We start from the raw sequence: 15,338 nt of genomic DNA, 5'->3' as shown, positions 1-15,338 counted from the left end.
TTAATTTTATGCAAATTTTATAAATGTCACTTATTTAAATATACATTAAAAAAAATCGACTCTCAATATATTTTAATTATTATATGTTGCCAAATGTCATAAGTGATTGTTCTTTTCCCATTTCAATTTTCCTTTTTGATGAGACAAATTGACGCGATCATCGCCTCATAATCTCACCAGCAAGTCACGCTGTTATAATTGTTCACACCTTAATTCACTCTTCAACATATATATTAGTATATTACTAATAAAATTGAGTCGTTTAATTTGAGGTATCAGATATAATAATTTTAGGAACAAATTACATGATTATTTTATCATGTGTTTGGTTGAAGAGATTAATCAGTCCTAAGATTATTTATTCCACCTGTGATAGTATTACTTATCCCGTGATAATTAATCTCAAAATGACTTTAGAATATATTTATTTTCAATTAAAAAGTATGGTTCAATTTTGCCCTTTTGAGTTGACGACAAGAGCAATAAGTTTAGATCATTTATAACTTCAAGAACAAATATAAATTACTTACGATCAAATTTTACTTTAAGAAAATCTCCTAAAACCTAAAAGCTTAAACCCATTATCCATCTCCCTTAATCCTCATTTGGCGTTACAAAAACAACCTTAATCTTTAACCGTTGACTTCTTCTATTGGCCAATGTGAGTACATACATAAATATTGTCTTTAAGAGATTATTAATGGAGAAATCTATATATATTAATATAAATAGCTTTGTGTTCCTAATTAGGGTAATATGAGTAGTTGTCTATTTTAATTAAGGAAGGTCTTTGTCAATGTCATTAGTCATTTAATTTACATACATCTATGTACTAGCAACTGGGAATATCAGTTTTCTTCTTTTGAAATAGTAGTGCAAATAAATGCATGCATTTACTACATCTTAAAAAGTGTTCAAAACCAATTTTCTTGACCAGATTGTTAGATACCCATTAATTTTTAGGATTTTTTTTTTGTTTTTGTTTCTCTGCATCTGAAAGTTCAAGATTTTGTGTGAGTGGTGGTGGCAATGGCTGGTGGGGGTGATGGTACATCAAGACAGCTTGATCAGACACCTACTTGGGCAGTTGCTGGTGTTTGTGCAGTCATTATTCTCATTTCTATTGCTTTGGAGAAGATTATCCATAAACTTGGCACTGTATGGAACCTAAAAATCTAGTCTTTTTACCTTACTGTTCTTTAATTTGTACTTTTCTTGAATGTGGGTTTCTTTCTTTTCTATTTCTTGGTTAATCTTGGATTTTAGTTTACAATTTATCTCTATTTTGCTCACCTAAAGATCTATCTCCTTGCCAGCAGCATTACAATTAGAAATTGCCTTCCTTGTTTCTTGGTTTTGGTGTTGAGGATTTTGCTGTTATATATGTCTGTTGTTTGACACTTAGATTCTTATGTCAAGACTATACCTTTTTGTTACTTGAGACTGGAAAGTGTTCTTGACTGCTTAGATACTGATTACCCAAAGATGGGTTGTTTTTCTCTATGGTTTTATACCTTTGTTTTGCTAATCCTACTTCTTTTCTTGTCCTTCCTGTTTTGCTAGTCCTAATCCTTTTCTGGCTTTTTGAGGTGTTTTATAGTGTTTGAATTTACTATCTTGTTCTTTTCTGTTACTTTACCCCCCAAAAGAAATGTGCCTTTTCTTTTGGTTGGAGGGATTTTTGCACCTCCAAGTTCTTTACTCAAATTGGATTCTTGGACATTATACCTTTTCGGGTATTTATTTTCAACCATTAATCGCCTTCTTTTTGCTTCTGTTTGAGTTTTTTGATCATTAAACAAATAAGGTTAGAGGAAAAAAGGGGTTTTATTGTCTGGGTTATGCTTTGTGAACTTAACCTTCCCATTCATCCAGCAAAAACTGTATTGCCTAGTGATATATTATGTTGAGGATATCTACTTGGAGTTCATTCCCCATCCTTTAATTTGGATGTTTGGGCTTGCCTTTTCTTTGTCTGGGAGCATTTTGAAGTACACAGACATTACATGAGTTCTACCAATTTATGGTGATTGTTTGGGTCCATGCGATTTTACTTAGTTTATTGCTGCCGTGGAACTTAATTTCACTAACAATTTACTTACAAAATGAAAATCTTTTTCCAGTGGCTCACAGAGAGGCATAAGAAAGCTCTATTTGAGGCTTTGGAAAAGGTTAAGGCTGGTAAATTTTTGTGCTCTCAACTTGTTATCATTTTACCTAAGGAGTATTCTAGTTTTCTGCATGCATTAATGGCTCCTTCTCTCTAATTGTTGCAGAGTTGATGGTTCTTGGTTTTATCTCATTAACCCTTGTGTTCAGCCAGTATTATATTGCTGGAATCTGTATCCCCACAAGTGTGGCTAACACTCTGCTCCCTTGCCCTGCTGTTAACAAAGAGGATAAAACGGAGGAACATCGCCGGAGGCTTTTATGGCATGAGCGCAGGATTTTGGCTGGTGCAGAGCCTAAATGTGATGATGTAAGTCATAAAGTTGTATATGGACTACATAATAATAAATTTAATTGTATAAATATGTCGGATAGAAAAAATGACTTTGCAGAAGTTTTGCTTGTTCTAGTCAATTACCCTTTTCTTGAATTAATCAGGTGGCATACTAATTGTGTTTTTTAAACTGAGACAATCCGTTATCATGCCTAAACCTTTAAAGATGTTTGTTGCATAAACAATCAGAGCTGTGAAGAAGAAGATGCAAATAAAATTACACTTCTCATTCCAGTATCTAGGCATATGGAAAGTAATTTTTATTGCATGCCTGTAGGCTGTAGCATGAAATTAAGTTTCTGCCTTCAACAAATAGTAAGCACCTTTTCTTTTTCTTCCAAAAATGGAGAGTGCTTACAAATAAGATAACTAGTTCAATTCATACATTAATTAGAAGGATCCTTATTTTGGATACACCTAATATGGATAATTATTTAAAAGATCCATCTGATAATGGTTGCCTTGCTCCAACTTTTATACACTTTGGTAGTATGTTCCTCCATGGGAATTTAGTAGGGATGGGGGTATTAACATCGGTATGTTAAAATTACAGTGCTACATGTGCAATAAATGAGCAGCAAGTTGTGAGACCATAACTAAGTGGAAGTTTAGCCAGCTTGATTTTCTTTGTATAACCTAGAATCCTTCATTCACATATTGGATGACCATTTATAGAAAATGATGAGAGTGCTAGGCTTATTTGGTGTGAACCATGTGTTGTCGCTCAAGTTTTAGTGGTTTACAAAAGCTGTAGAAGACTCGTCTCACAGATTTTCTGCTTGTGTCAGCACCAGGGACAAGTGAAACTGTGAAGCAGCACTTGCTATAGCAATAGCAATATGGAAGGCTAGTTCAGCTATAATCTCCACCAGAATGAGAATTTGTGTCCTTTAAATATCCTGTTATCTATTGGTTAACCAGAAAACATCATCCCGTGACGTTTTAGTAGTTTCCTGAAGTAATTTTGAGATTTTCCATTCTATCAATAGCACCAGCACCATCTTAATGCTGGGTTTATGCCATTATTAATATAATTCCTTACCTACTGATTGAACAAGCCATTTTAAAAAAAGACAATACATCCCATATAAGTGTTACTTTGGTTACAGTTAGCTCAACTACTAATTACCTTTGTGGTTTGGATCTTTGTCTAGTGTTTGCTCTGAATTTACTTAATTACAGCATGCTGGGCTGTCTTCATTAAACTAATTGGAGTAATCTAACAGGGACGAGTCTCTCTCATTTCTATCGACGCACTGCATCAAATACACATCCTTATCTTCTTTTTGGCGGTCTTTCATGTGGTATACAGTGCTATCACTATGTGGCTGGGAAAACTCAAGGTAACTCAAAGTCTACTTTACATTAGTTCCTGCATTATACTTGAACTGCTGTGCCATTTGTGTGTGACTTTTTTGGAATATCAAGAGAAACTTCAGCAGGGACCCGTTTTTGGCTCTATATTTTTTGGTGGTTTCTCTTGTCCATACCTTGAGCCCGTCAAAGAATTCAGTTGAGCTAGCAAATTTGGACAAACGTTCAATACTCAACTGGTATAATGTGGAGACTGCGATACCGAAGGCTAAAGACATTTTTAGTGTTGATCAACACTATGCTCTCCTACTTACTAGAATATGTTTTTGACTTCCTTGGCTGACCCCATTGCTATAAGCATCATTATAGCTGAATTAATAACTTCTGTGGCATTTTCTATTTTGCTCTTAATAGATGAATCAACTAATATTCAGAAAGTGTATGTAATAATCCTTGGTGTCTGGTTTACATGCACGCTTGATGATTTCTGGGGTTTTCAGGGTAAAATAATGAGCCAGTTTTTCTTTTTTCATTGAAGTTAAATGTGGTGTAAACTTGTTATACTTTTTATTTGCATTTTTTATTTTGGATGAGAAATCAGATATGTCCTCTCTTGATGAACCTTATCTTCATGCTTAAAATGTCTTGGGGCGATTGGAAAGGTTGATTTGGTGGATATTGGATTGTTAATTTTCCTAAGATAGTTGCAGCTACAACATAGCTTTAGGAACTCCCCCTGGACTGAGTTCAAGTGGCAAAGGTTGAGGAACTTGTGGCTTAGTTGGGACACTTGTGATGTAGGTTTTAGGTTCAAGCCATGCACCATGCGAACTAAACCTAATATTTAAATAGAGAGAAGTAGAGGGGTGAGCCCATTATTGCCAAATTTTGGAGTCTGCAGTTGGTCCCAAGGGTTGGCCCCAGATAGAATTCTTGGTCAGCAAAAGAAAAAAAGGAAAGACCCTAACTTTAGGATCATTGACCAGATACCAAAACTCAAATTTGTTACTGGGAGTGAAAACTGACCCTCCACAATAATCAGAAAGACTGGAACTCTGGATACTCTGTCAAGAACTTTATAAAAAGAATTGGTGATTCGATCATGGGGGACGACTGGTCATGGTTCAGGGTTTTGTTCTTTGTTGATATTCGTTACTCTCCATTTTAGATTTTAGACTGTCTAACGCTTGAAAGTACGTTCTTCAGATTCGTGGCTGGAAATGCTGGGAACAAGAGACCTCAACCCATAACTATGAGTTTTCAAATGGTATGTCTTAGTTTGCTGCACAAATGGTGGAAATTTCTGATTTGCTTGTAAACTATGTTCATTGTCCTCATTTCATTGCATTGGGAATTGACTATTTCTTACACGTAACTTTTAGATCCTTCAAGATTTAGGCTTACTCATGAGACATCATTTGTCAGAGCACATACTAGTTTCTGGACCAATATTCCAATCTTCTTTTACATTGTAAGTATGAGATATTGTTATTTTCATTCTCTATAAGAGTTGTGTTGTTCTTCAGCACATTGAAAAGAAGAGTGGAGGTCATTGAATGTTGCAATCCTTTTCTCCCAGGGATGTTTCTTCAGACAATTTTTCAGGTCTGTGAATAAGTCAGATTACTTGACTCTCCGCAATGGCTTTATCAGTGTGAGTTCCCTTTTCTGTTTGGTTCTGAAACTATTATTAGTTCTTTTAGTTATTTTTGGTGATACCTTTATTCTCTGTTTTCCATAGAAGTTATAGATAGCGTTTCTCGTACAGGTTCATTTGGCTCCTGGAAGTAAATTTAACTTCCAAAAGTATATCAAAAGGTCATTAGAGGATGACTTCAAGGTAGTTGTTGGTGTCAGGTAGAGAGATGTGTTGTTTTCTTTATCTCAAATCTTCCTAACATACAAGAACTGTACGTGTGTACGGGTGCAACTTATATCATGTCAACTGACTTATTTTTTCTACTGGCAGTCCAGTTTTGTGGGGATCGTTTGTTGTTTTCTTGCTCCTAAATGTTAGTGGTAAGTCATATACTGCGATGGGAACATATTTGAGCAACTCTTTCATTTCTTCCATTTTACTTTCAGTAATCAAGTTCGTCACTTGACATTGATATGTTTCTGAAACATTGTTAAATTTCAGGGTGGCATGCATTGTTCTGGGCATCCTTAATTCCTTTGATTGTAAGGTTTCATCTGCCTTGTCCACCTTCTTGATTCCATTGCAGGGAATTCTGATGATTAATTTTTCTCAGATCATTTTAGCTGTTGGAACAAAGCTTCAGGCGGTGTTGACAAGAATGGCTCTTGACATCTCGGAGAGACATGCAGTAGTCCAGGGAATCCCTCTTGTTCAAGGCTCAGACAACTATTTTTGGTTTGGACGACCTCAGTTGGTTCTTCACCTCATCCATTTTGCCTTATTTCAGGTACTACACGTCCCTTTCAGATATATGTCATAAGCCAGTAAGAAAATTAGATGACTGGAATATATCTCACTTTTGGCGTTGCTGGTCCATCCATAGTGCCATAATCAATTGTATTCTAGAAGTTGTCTGAGCGAAGAGCGTACATGTGAATATGATTATTCGATCTCACTTTAAAGACCTTTACTTTCAGATTGGCTTAAACCTCATCACAACCTTTGAATCGAATAGAAAGCAAAAGCAAGAAATAAAAAGATAATGATTATCTTTTGCCTGTTTCTATGAATGATTTGTGCGAGATAATGTGTAGCCTAACACTGCAAAGTAATTGTTGAATCTTGTGTGCTGCTTGGTGCATTGTATGTTGAGGAATTGTGCTGGAAAATGAAAAGGAGGGGGAATAGTGCTGGGGTTTGGATTATAATAGTAGTTTGCTTTATCTGAATCTCCATCTATTTTTTGCAATTCTCGTCTCCATCTATTTATAGACATAGCTTACAAGAGTTTCCTCCTAATGTGTATCTAATGCTAAGCTGCCATTTCAACTTGACAGAATGCGTTCCAAATAACATATTTCTTATGGATATGGGTAATGTTTCTTCCCCTTGTTTCAAACATTCCAAGATATTTCAGTTTTTTGAACCACGAAACTATTGACAGAAATTTTCATTACTTATTTTGCAGTATGAGTATGGGCTAAAATCTTGCTTCCATGACAAGTTTGGTTTCGTCATTGCGAAAATTGCTTTGGGGTATGTTACTTGCAACAGAAAGTCACTTTATTGGGTGGATTATATTACTCTACTGAATCTATTTTCCTGTCTCATTACAGGGTGGGAGTTTTATTCGTATGCAGCTATATCACTCTTCCACTCTATGCCCTTATTACTCAGGTACTTTTACCAAATACTAATTGGAAGTTCCCATGTGTCGTGGTTATCTCTTCTCCCCCCGCCCACCCCCAAATTGAAAGAATAAATGTATGTAGGTTCTTTCCACACCATTTTGCTTTGGACAAGCACTTTGCTAGTATACAAGCAAATATATTGCAGTAAAACACAGGACGAAAAATGTGCCTTAGGAAACTACATGAACTTTTTTCGTACAAGAAAAACAACTACTACGTCTCAATCCCAAGCAAGTTGGGGTCGGTTATATAAATCCACAGTGTTCATGTCACTCCATTTAGGATCATCTCAGTTTGATATTATACATGGACTTTTTAGTGTTTTAGTGATAACTTGCTGTATTATACATGGGGAAATAAGCCTAATGGTAATAATGGGATCATGCATGCAGATGGGCTCCAACATGAAGAAATCCATTTTTGATGAACAAACCTCAAAGGCATTAAAGAAGTGGCATATGGCGGTGAAGAAGAAGCAGGTAGCTAAGGGAGACAAATCTATACGGACACTAGGCAATGCAAGTCCGAGGTCCTCTGTGGGCTCACCTCTACACCCGTCGATTGGCCCTACACTTCATCGGTTTAAAACAACCGGTCACTCAACACGTTTCAATGGCTACGATGATCTAGAAGCATCTGACCTCGAGAATGATCCAACTACACCGATAATCCGTGCAGAGGAACACTCAACTGCACATGTTACTGATCATGATGATACTGAACTTCAAGTGCATGTTCCTCAAAATGGAGAATCCTCCGGGAATGAAGACGACTTTTCGTTTGCGAAACCTGCTCCTAAAAGGTGAAAAAGAAGCAGGTAAACAAATACATATGGTATTTGAATAGTAGCTTGCTTCTTCTCTTTATCTTGTGTTTATAGAGGAATGTGGTACAAAGTATAGTTAGCAATTCATAGGGAAACATTAAACATATACATGATATATTGTATCCACTACTATTGTTTGCCTTATTACTACCTACAGTTTTGTTCCATTGTCAAATTCTAAAAGGAAGCAAATCTAAATTTAGCCATGAAGTTGTTGATCACACTTACAATTTGAATAGAAGAAAATAACCTTTCGTTTTGATTTTTAAGGCTACCTTAATAATTCCAAAATTTTATGAAAAGAATCTTCTTTTCTAGAAGTTGTTTTTATTCTGATTAGGCAACAATTATCCCAATATAATCCTATCTCTTGTCTAATCAAACTTTATTTAGCGGAAAGGTACCACAAATTAATTACGTTGTTGAAGAAATTAACTTAAGGATTGGAACTTGAAAAGTTATTCAGGTTTTTATATAATTTTTAAAATATTTTAAGTTGTTAGTATATATTACTATCTTTGTTTTATGTCTTTTAAATATTTGTTCAAAAATTAACCCAATTTGTTTATGTGTTTTAAATATTTGAAGTTGTCCATTATTGTAATTTATAATAGTTTTTACGTAATTTTTAGATAATATATATTATTTTTCATATTACAATTTGTATGATATTAATAGAATTTTGAAAAAAGCAACTGTACAGTTGGGGCAATAAGGTAATACAAGAATATTTTTAAGGAGCAAGTCGTCAATAAATAAATAGTGTTTATGGCAAATTTTAAATATATGAAAAATAAATTAATCATAAATAAAATATGAAGAAACAAGAATTTTTTTTTTTTACTCTCTCATAAAGTTTCTCCTTGTTTCGAGGGCCTTTAGTGGTGTATTTCTCGAACTGGGATGATTTTGACTTGATCTCCATAATTTGGGGGTCATTAGTGGTGTATTTTTCAAACTAGGATGATCTGGACTTGATCTCCATAATTCGAGAGGGCAATTAATGACGTATTTCTTGAATTAGGATGATTTGGACATGATTTTCATAGTTCAAGGGTCATTAGTGACATATTTCTCGAACTAAGATGATTTGGACTTGACCTTAATAATTCGAGGATGTTAGTGACCTATTTCTCGAGGGTTGTTAGTGGTGTATTTCTCGAACTAGGATGATTTGGACTTAATCTCCATAAATCAAGGGTAACCGTTAGTGGTGTATTTTTCAAATTAGGATGATTTAGGTTGTTTTTTTATGAACATTCCAAAGAGTTTAAGAATTTGTGGTGGAGCTTTTTAGATTGATTTTCAAGAAAATATAATACTTTTATAGAGTAGCATTCAAGAACCCTTGAAATTGAATATATTTTATAGGGCCTCAACTAGAATTAAACACGTCTTGCAGAGTTCCATAATTTTTTAGTATCTACGAATAAAGTAACAAATTTGCATTTTAATAATTGAATTATCACACATTAGTTGCTCTAATCAATCAAGCCTCAAACAATATTTCTCAAACGTGTATTTGAAGAGAAAACTCAAAAAACAAATGCAGATGGATCCCTCCATGCAGTAACAGAATGACTCTTTTGTCATTACTTTTCATGATAAACTCAGCAATTGCCAAACAAGCAAGCATGTTGATGAAACACAACTNAGGATGATTTGGACATGATTTTGATAGTTAAAGGGTCATTAGTGACATATTTCTCGAACTAAGATGATTTGGACTTAACCTTCATAATTCGAGGTTGTTAGTGACCTATTTCTCGAGGGTTGTTAGTGGTGTATTTCTCGAACTAGGATGGTTTGGACTTAATCTCCATAAATCAAGGGTAACTGTTAGTGGTGTATTTTTCAAATTAGGATGATTTAGGTACGTTGTTTTTTTATGAATATCCCAAAGAGTTTAAGAATTTGTGGTGGAACTTTTTAGATCGATTTTCAAGAAAATATAATACTTTTATAGAGTAGCATTCAAGAACCCTTGAAATTGAATATATTTTATAGAGCCTCAACTAGAATTAAACACGTCTTGCCGAGTTCCATAATTTTTCAGTATCTACGAATAAAGTAACAAAATTGCATTTTAATAATTGAATTATCACACATTAGTTGCTCTAATCAATCAAGCCTCAAACAATATTTCTCAAACGTGTATTTGAAGAGAAAACTCAAAAAACAAATGCAGATGGATCCCTCCATGCAGTAACAGAATGACTCTTTTGTCATTACTTTTCATGATAAACTCAGCAATTGCCAAACAAGCAAGCATGTTGATGAAACACAACTGCTGACTGTGACTTCTATATTAAAAAAAAAATATATTAAAAAAATTAATAAAACAAATAATAATTGAATAATTTAGGGGAGTATGACCGTACCAGCACGAGTCCAATATTTATTAAAATTAAAATTATTACAATTAATATTAAAATAAAGTTATGTATAATTTATTTTTGGTACCAATGTATATCATATATTGATGTTCTAATTACATTTTAAGCTTTTGATTATTTAAAAGTATAGTAAAAAATATGAAAAATGTTTCTAACAATAGTTAATTCTTTCCCAAGAATAAAGGCCCAAACCCTCATTGAAAAAGAGTTTAAATTATTATCTTTTTAATTTTTTAAAATTTTATATAATATTATTTTTCAATTATAAAAAAAATTTCATTATATAAATAATTTGATGTTAAATATCTCATTTTATCAATACTTTGTACATTAAAAACTATAGTCATAAACCCGAGTATTATTTTCCAGAGTAAAATTTAGAAATATAAGAAAGAATGAAGAATTGTATGTCAATATATAATCAAATTATACCGCATAAATTTAAATGGAAAAAATATTTTTAGTTAAGCAATACCACATAAATTAAAAAATATTTGAATTGTTCTTTAATAAGTGCTTGATCTGTATTTTTACAAGATCCACAATTTCATTTATTCATTTTTTATGCAATTCTCAAGTTATTGACTATTCATCCAATAGAATCTTTCTGTAGCTCATAAAATTCTTTATCAGCTGTCACACAATCTTTTGAGCTACGATAATTGTAAATATTTTGTTAATGGGAAAGACACACAAACACATTAAATTTTTAACTCCTGAATCATAACAATAATCATATAAAACTTAATACAAGCATATTTTTTTTTATTGAATATACAAATGAAATCTCAACTTCATGAAATTATATGCAACATAAAAAAAATGCAAAGGTCTTTGGCCAACTTCACATATTTATATGCAATATAATATAAGAATTTGTATAGAAAGTTATGATCCTTTAATACAATTTGTTGTTGTTGGTTTTTTGGTTAAAGAGTTACTCTTTGCAAATGCAAAGAAGGATCAAAGAGTTGGTCGATCAACGTGAAAAAGTTTTTCTCGGGTTATCATTAGAATATAATAATTATTTATCATTTTTTATTAAATATTTTTTTATTTAATTAATCAATTAAAATTAAATATGCTATTTTTTTAACAAAAAAAAAACTACACCTTCTCGGAGTCAAATTGAAACGATGGAGAGAGTAGCACACTTGCCTAAAAAGTTAGTAGTTAGTTTAATCATGACACTGCAAATCAGGTCGATAATAAAATGTTGGAGAAAGAAATATACTTGTCTTAATCAAGGTGGAGTTAAATATGGCTAAAAAGTTTATTCAAAAGAAAATTGCATAATTAGACGAATATCCCTATTATATCTATTAAATTCTTTTATACTTTAAGATAATTGCATAATCTCTCTCTTTTTTTAATGCCTTGTCCTCTTTTTGCTCGTGATGTGCATCACATTTTAATACCATATACATGTATATATGTACGGGTATACAAAATATATAATATCAGATACACTGATAAAATTTGATATCGAATACACGAGATAAAATAGTTTTGGTTACACATATCGATGAAATCTATGTTGAATACATAAATACATATAATTTGAAAAATTCAAATACATTCTGAAATACAGATGCATAGGAAGAAAGGTGAGTGAGAGAGGTGAGTAAGAGAGTTGATGATTCCTAGTATATGCGAATCATGCTTAGATACAACATATTTGAAACAAATTACACCTCATTTGATCTACGTGTATTTGAGGTACATGTATCCAAAACAATTTTTTTCTGAAAGAAAATATAATTAGAAAAACTATTATTTCAGCATATAACTAATACCAATAATAATGCATTTTGTGTTGTTTTCTCTTTATTCAGATCCCCTTTAATGAAAAATTATATTATTTATATACATATTTAAAATTATTTTTTATTTATATAAAATAAATATTAAATCCCTTTTTAAAAATTATGTTTATTTTACTTTAATTAAAAATTTATCTCACCACTAGTCTATATTATATTGCATCCTCACTACCTTCCGAGTTCCAACACTCTGCGCAATTATACCATTTTCTTTTTTGGGAAACTAAGCAAATATCTTATAAAAGTAAAATAGTTACAAACAAAGGAGTACCTGTTTATTCACATCACACTAAATAATTACATTATATACTTCTAACTAATTTCGTTTAACTGATACTAAATCAATATCATATACTGTATTGATATTATTAAAATTTCTTGTTCAGAAATTACTCGTTAGTCAATGATACTATATATATATATATATAATAGTATCATTGACTAATGAATAATTTTTTAACAAGAAATCTTAATGATACTCTCTCTCTCTATAAATATATATACATACACACACTGATTGATTAGACCAATATAATATATGATACTGATTTAGTATCACTTAAGTGAAAATTATCAATCTTAATGAATTGGGGTATAAGCGGTAATTTTTTGAAAGAATTAGTATATTTTTTGAATAACTTCGACTGGGATGTGAACATGTAATTATTTTAAATTTTATGGCTCATTTATATAATTTTTTCTTTTATTTTCTCTCACCCAATATCTAATATCTACATTAAAATCTGATTAAATTTAAATTTACATTGAAAAGGTTGGACATTAAAGATAATGCCCAACTACATTCGAATTCACTCACGGCTAAACTAATATTTACCGAACCAATATTAAAATAAAGCTATCCTAAATACTTAGCGCTCCATAACAACTATTCATACATTCATTCAGTCACTGCTAAACAAATAGGAGTATATATTTTCAATATTTCATTTCCATATATAACCGACCTTTCAACTTCCTCTATTAATTATATCTATATCTCCGCTAAAATACTTTAATTCCTCTTTATCATTAATGATGCCGCCTCCTCTACTTAGATTTCTGCTAAGCACCACCTCATCTTCCCCACCGCCGGCCAAATACACCCCGGCGGATCCTCCGTCGTCATTTGCGCCGGTGGAGCCCGACTATGTCATTATCATAGCAGCCCTTCTCTGTGCACTTATATGTATGATCGGACTTATCTCAGTAGCTCGATGCGCTTGGCTCCGACGCACCGGAGGAGCTACCGGAGGTCAGTCGGCAGCGGCGGCGAACAAAGGATTGAAGAAGAAAGTTTTGCACTCGCTGCCGAAGTTCAAGTTTGACCCAGCTACTTCAAGTACTGAAGCTGCGGCGGAGTGCGCCATATGTCTGGCAGAGTACATTAGAGGAGATGAGATTAAAGTTTTGCCTCAGTGTGGCCATGGTTTTCATGTTCACTGTATTGACACGTGGCTTGGTTCACACTCGTCATGCCCAACTTGCCGTCAGATTCTCCAAACTGGTCCTTGCCGGAGGTGCGGCGAATTCTCAGGCAATTCAAACGCCGGTGCTCAAATTCAGGGACGGAATTGCCTTACCTAAACAGTTCAAATTCCAATTGTTTTCTTCTCCTTCACGAAATTATATGCCACACAAATAATAGGTAAATTAATTTTTTGTGTTTCATACTCCATCAATTCTTATTTATTTGTCCACTTTTGAAATGACAAATCTATTAAGAAAACAATTAATGACATAATGAATTTATCATTTTACTTCTATTAATTATGAAGTGGATGAAAAGTTCTACATTTTTCAAAGTAATTAGTCATTTAATTGAGGGTATAATAGGTCAAAAAAATTGTTCTTTTTTGATTTGTCAAAATAGACAAGTAATTAGGGACAACTATAAAAGAAAAAGTGAATAAGTAATTAGGAATGAAGGGAGTATTAACTACTCTTCGAATTTAAAAATACTTTATCTCAAATTAATTAGAATAAAATTACAAAAGATTATTTAGAGAAAAAAACGGTTATGTGTTTTTGTCAGGGTTGAAGAATGTGGTCCCAAGTTGAGTTGAAGTTCGTGAAGTTACAAATTTGTTTGTCTGGAACCTAAAACAAGAGACAGGATAAATACGAAGGTTTCTTCCTCTTATGGAAAACAAGAAAGAAGCTCACTAAAGGTTAAATATTTGTAATAGTTGTAATTGTTCTCCTCTTTTTTAAACTTCAAGTTTAATACTATATATTTAAGTTTTATGTTGTAACTTTGTTTTGTAAATTAATGTATACTAATTGCTTTAACTTTTTAAGTAATAGTGTAGTTATTACTTTCTCCATCGTATACTATTTTTGTCATTAAGTGAAAATTAAGTAAATTTCATAGTGTTAAAAAGTTAATTACATTAAATTTCTATTGTTTTTCCAATTTCAAAAATTTCTTAAAGTTTGAGAATTTCGTATAATATCACTTAATGCTTCGATACAAGCACAACTGTCCCGATATACCGCTTAACGCTCTGATACATCGATATACCACGTCTCGATAAATGTAAGAGTGATGTATCCGAAAAAGGAGAGAGTGAAGATTTTTGTAATTTTTTCAAATATGATAAAATAAGTTGTATATAAGTAAATTTTCCTCTTACTTACGTTAAGAATTTTTTTTCAATTAGAATTGGTTTTTGATAATTTTATCTATATTTATGTCTAGTCATTAAATATTTCTATAATTGAGGTGTTTATTGTCTTTCAGAACTAGAATGGGTAAATAAAGAGGGGAAAATCTCAAATATGCCATTAAATTTTGAGAAAAAAATTATTTATGTATTCTGTTAAAAGTTTGACTTATTTATGTCATTGTTTTTTGAGAAAAAAAACACATTCATCTTATTCTATCTCTTTAAAAAAGAATAATCAGTTTATAAAAAGAAAGAAGATTTTTTAATCTTGTGGTTCTAAATTAAAGTTATGTCAATGTACTAAAATGTCCTTTAATTTTGTGGCCTTAAACATGCCACGTGGAAAGTTGAAGTTAAAGCGTTGCCAAAAAAGGAAAGGAGACATTTTTTTTTGAAAGACTAAAAAAGAAACTAGGTCATTCTTTTTTAAACGAAGGGAATATTATTTTTTAACTTTATTTTTGCAAAAAATAAAATAAA

At 32.3% G+C, this 15,338-nt stretch overlaps 2 protein-coding genes across 2 annotated transcripts; both read left to right on the top strand.

Moving 5' to 3' along the window:
• Positions 1-803: 803 nt before the first annotated feature.
• LOC125849312 (MLO-like protein 9) lies at positions 804-8,141 on the top strand. The gene is made up of 15 exons (XM_049529379.1): positions 804-1,158; positions 2,124-2,181; positions 2,277-2,479; positions 3,730-3,846; positions 5,024-5,084; positions 5,200-5,288; positions 5,397-5,471; positions 5,586-5,674; positions 5,787-5,836; positions 5,958-5,998; positions 6,070-6,243; positions 6,794-6,829; positions 6,925-6,992; positions 7,073-7,133; positions 7,540-8,141. Exons 1-15 carry the CDS (start codon positions 1,030-1,032, stop codon positions 7,951-7,953), a joined length of 1,665 nt encoding a protein of 554 aa, XP_049385336.1. The 5' UTR covers positions 804-1,029; the 3' UTR covers positions 7,954-8,141.
• Positions 8,142-13,160: 5,019 nt separating this feature from the next.
• On the top strand, positions 13,161-14,524 carry LOC125849342 (RING-H2 finger protein ATL80-like). Its single transcript, XM_049529413.1, has 2 exons — positions 13,161-13,837; positions 14,225-14,524. The coding sequence occupies exon 1, from the start codon at positions 13,225-13,227 to the stop codon at positions 13,774-13,776; it is 552 nt and encodes a 183-aa protein (XP_049385370.1). The 5' UTR covers positions 13,161-13,224; the 3' UTR covers positions 13,777-13,837; positions 14,225-14,524.
• Positions 14,525-15,338: the final 814 nt, after the last annotated feature.

This window comes from Solanum stenotomum, chromosome 12 (assembly GCF_019186545.1).
Source record: "Solanum stenotomum isolate F172 chromosome 12, ASM1918654v1, whole genome shotgun sequence".
NCBI classification, from domain to species: domain Eukaryota; kingdom Viridiplantae; phylum Streptophyta; class Magnoliopsida; order Solanales; family Solanaceae; genus Solanum; species Solanum stenotomum.
This window is presented reverse-complemented; position numbering and strand designations above follow the sequence as displayed.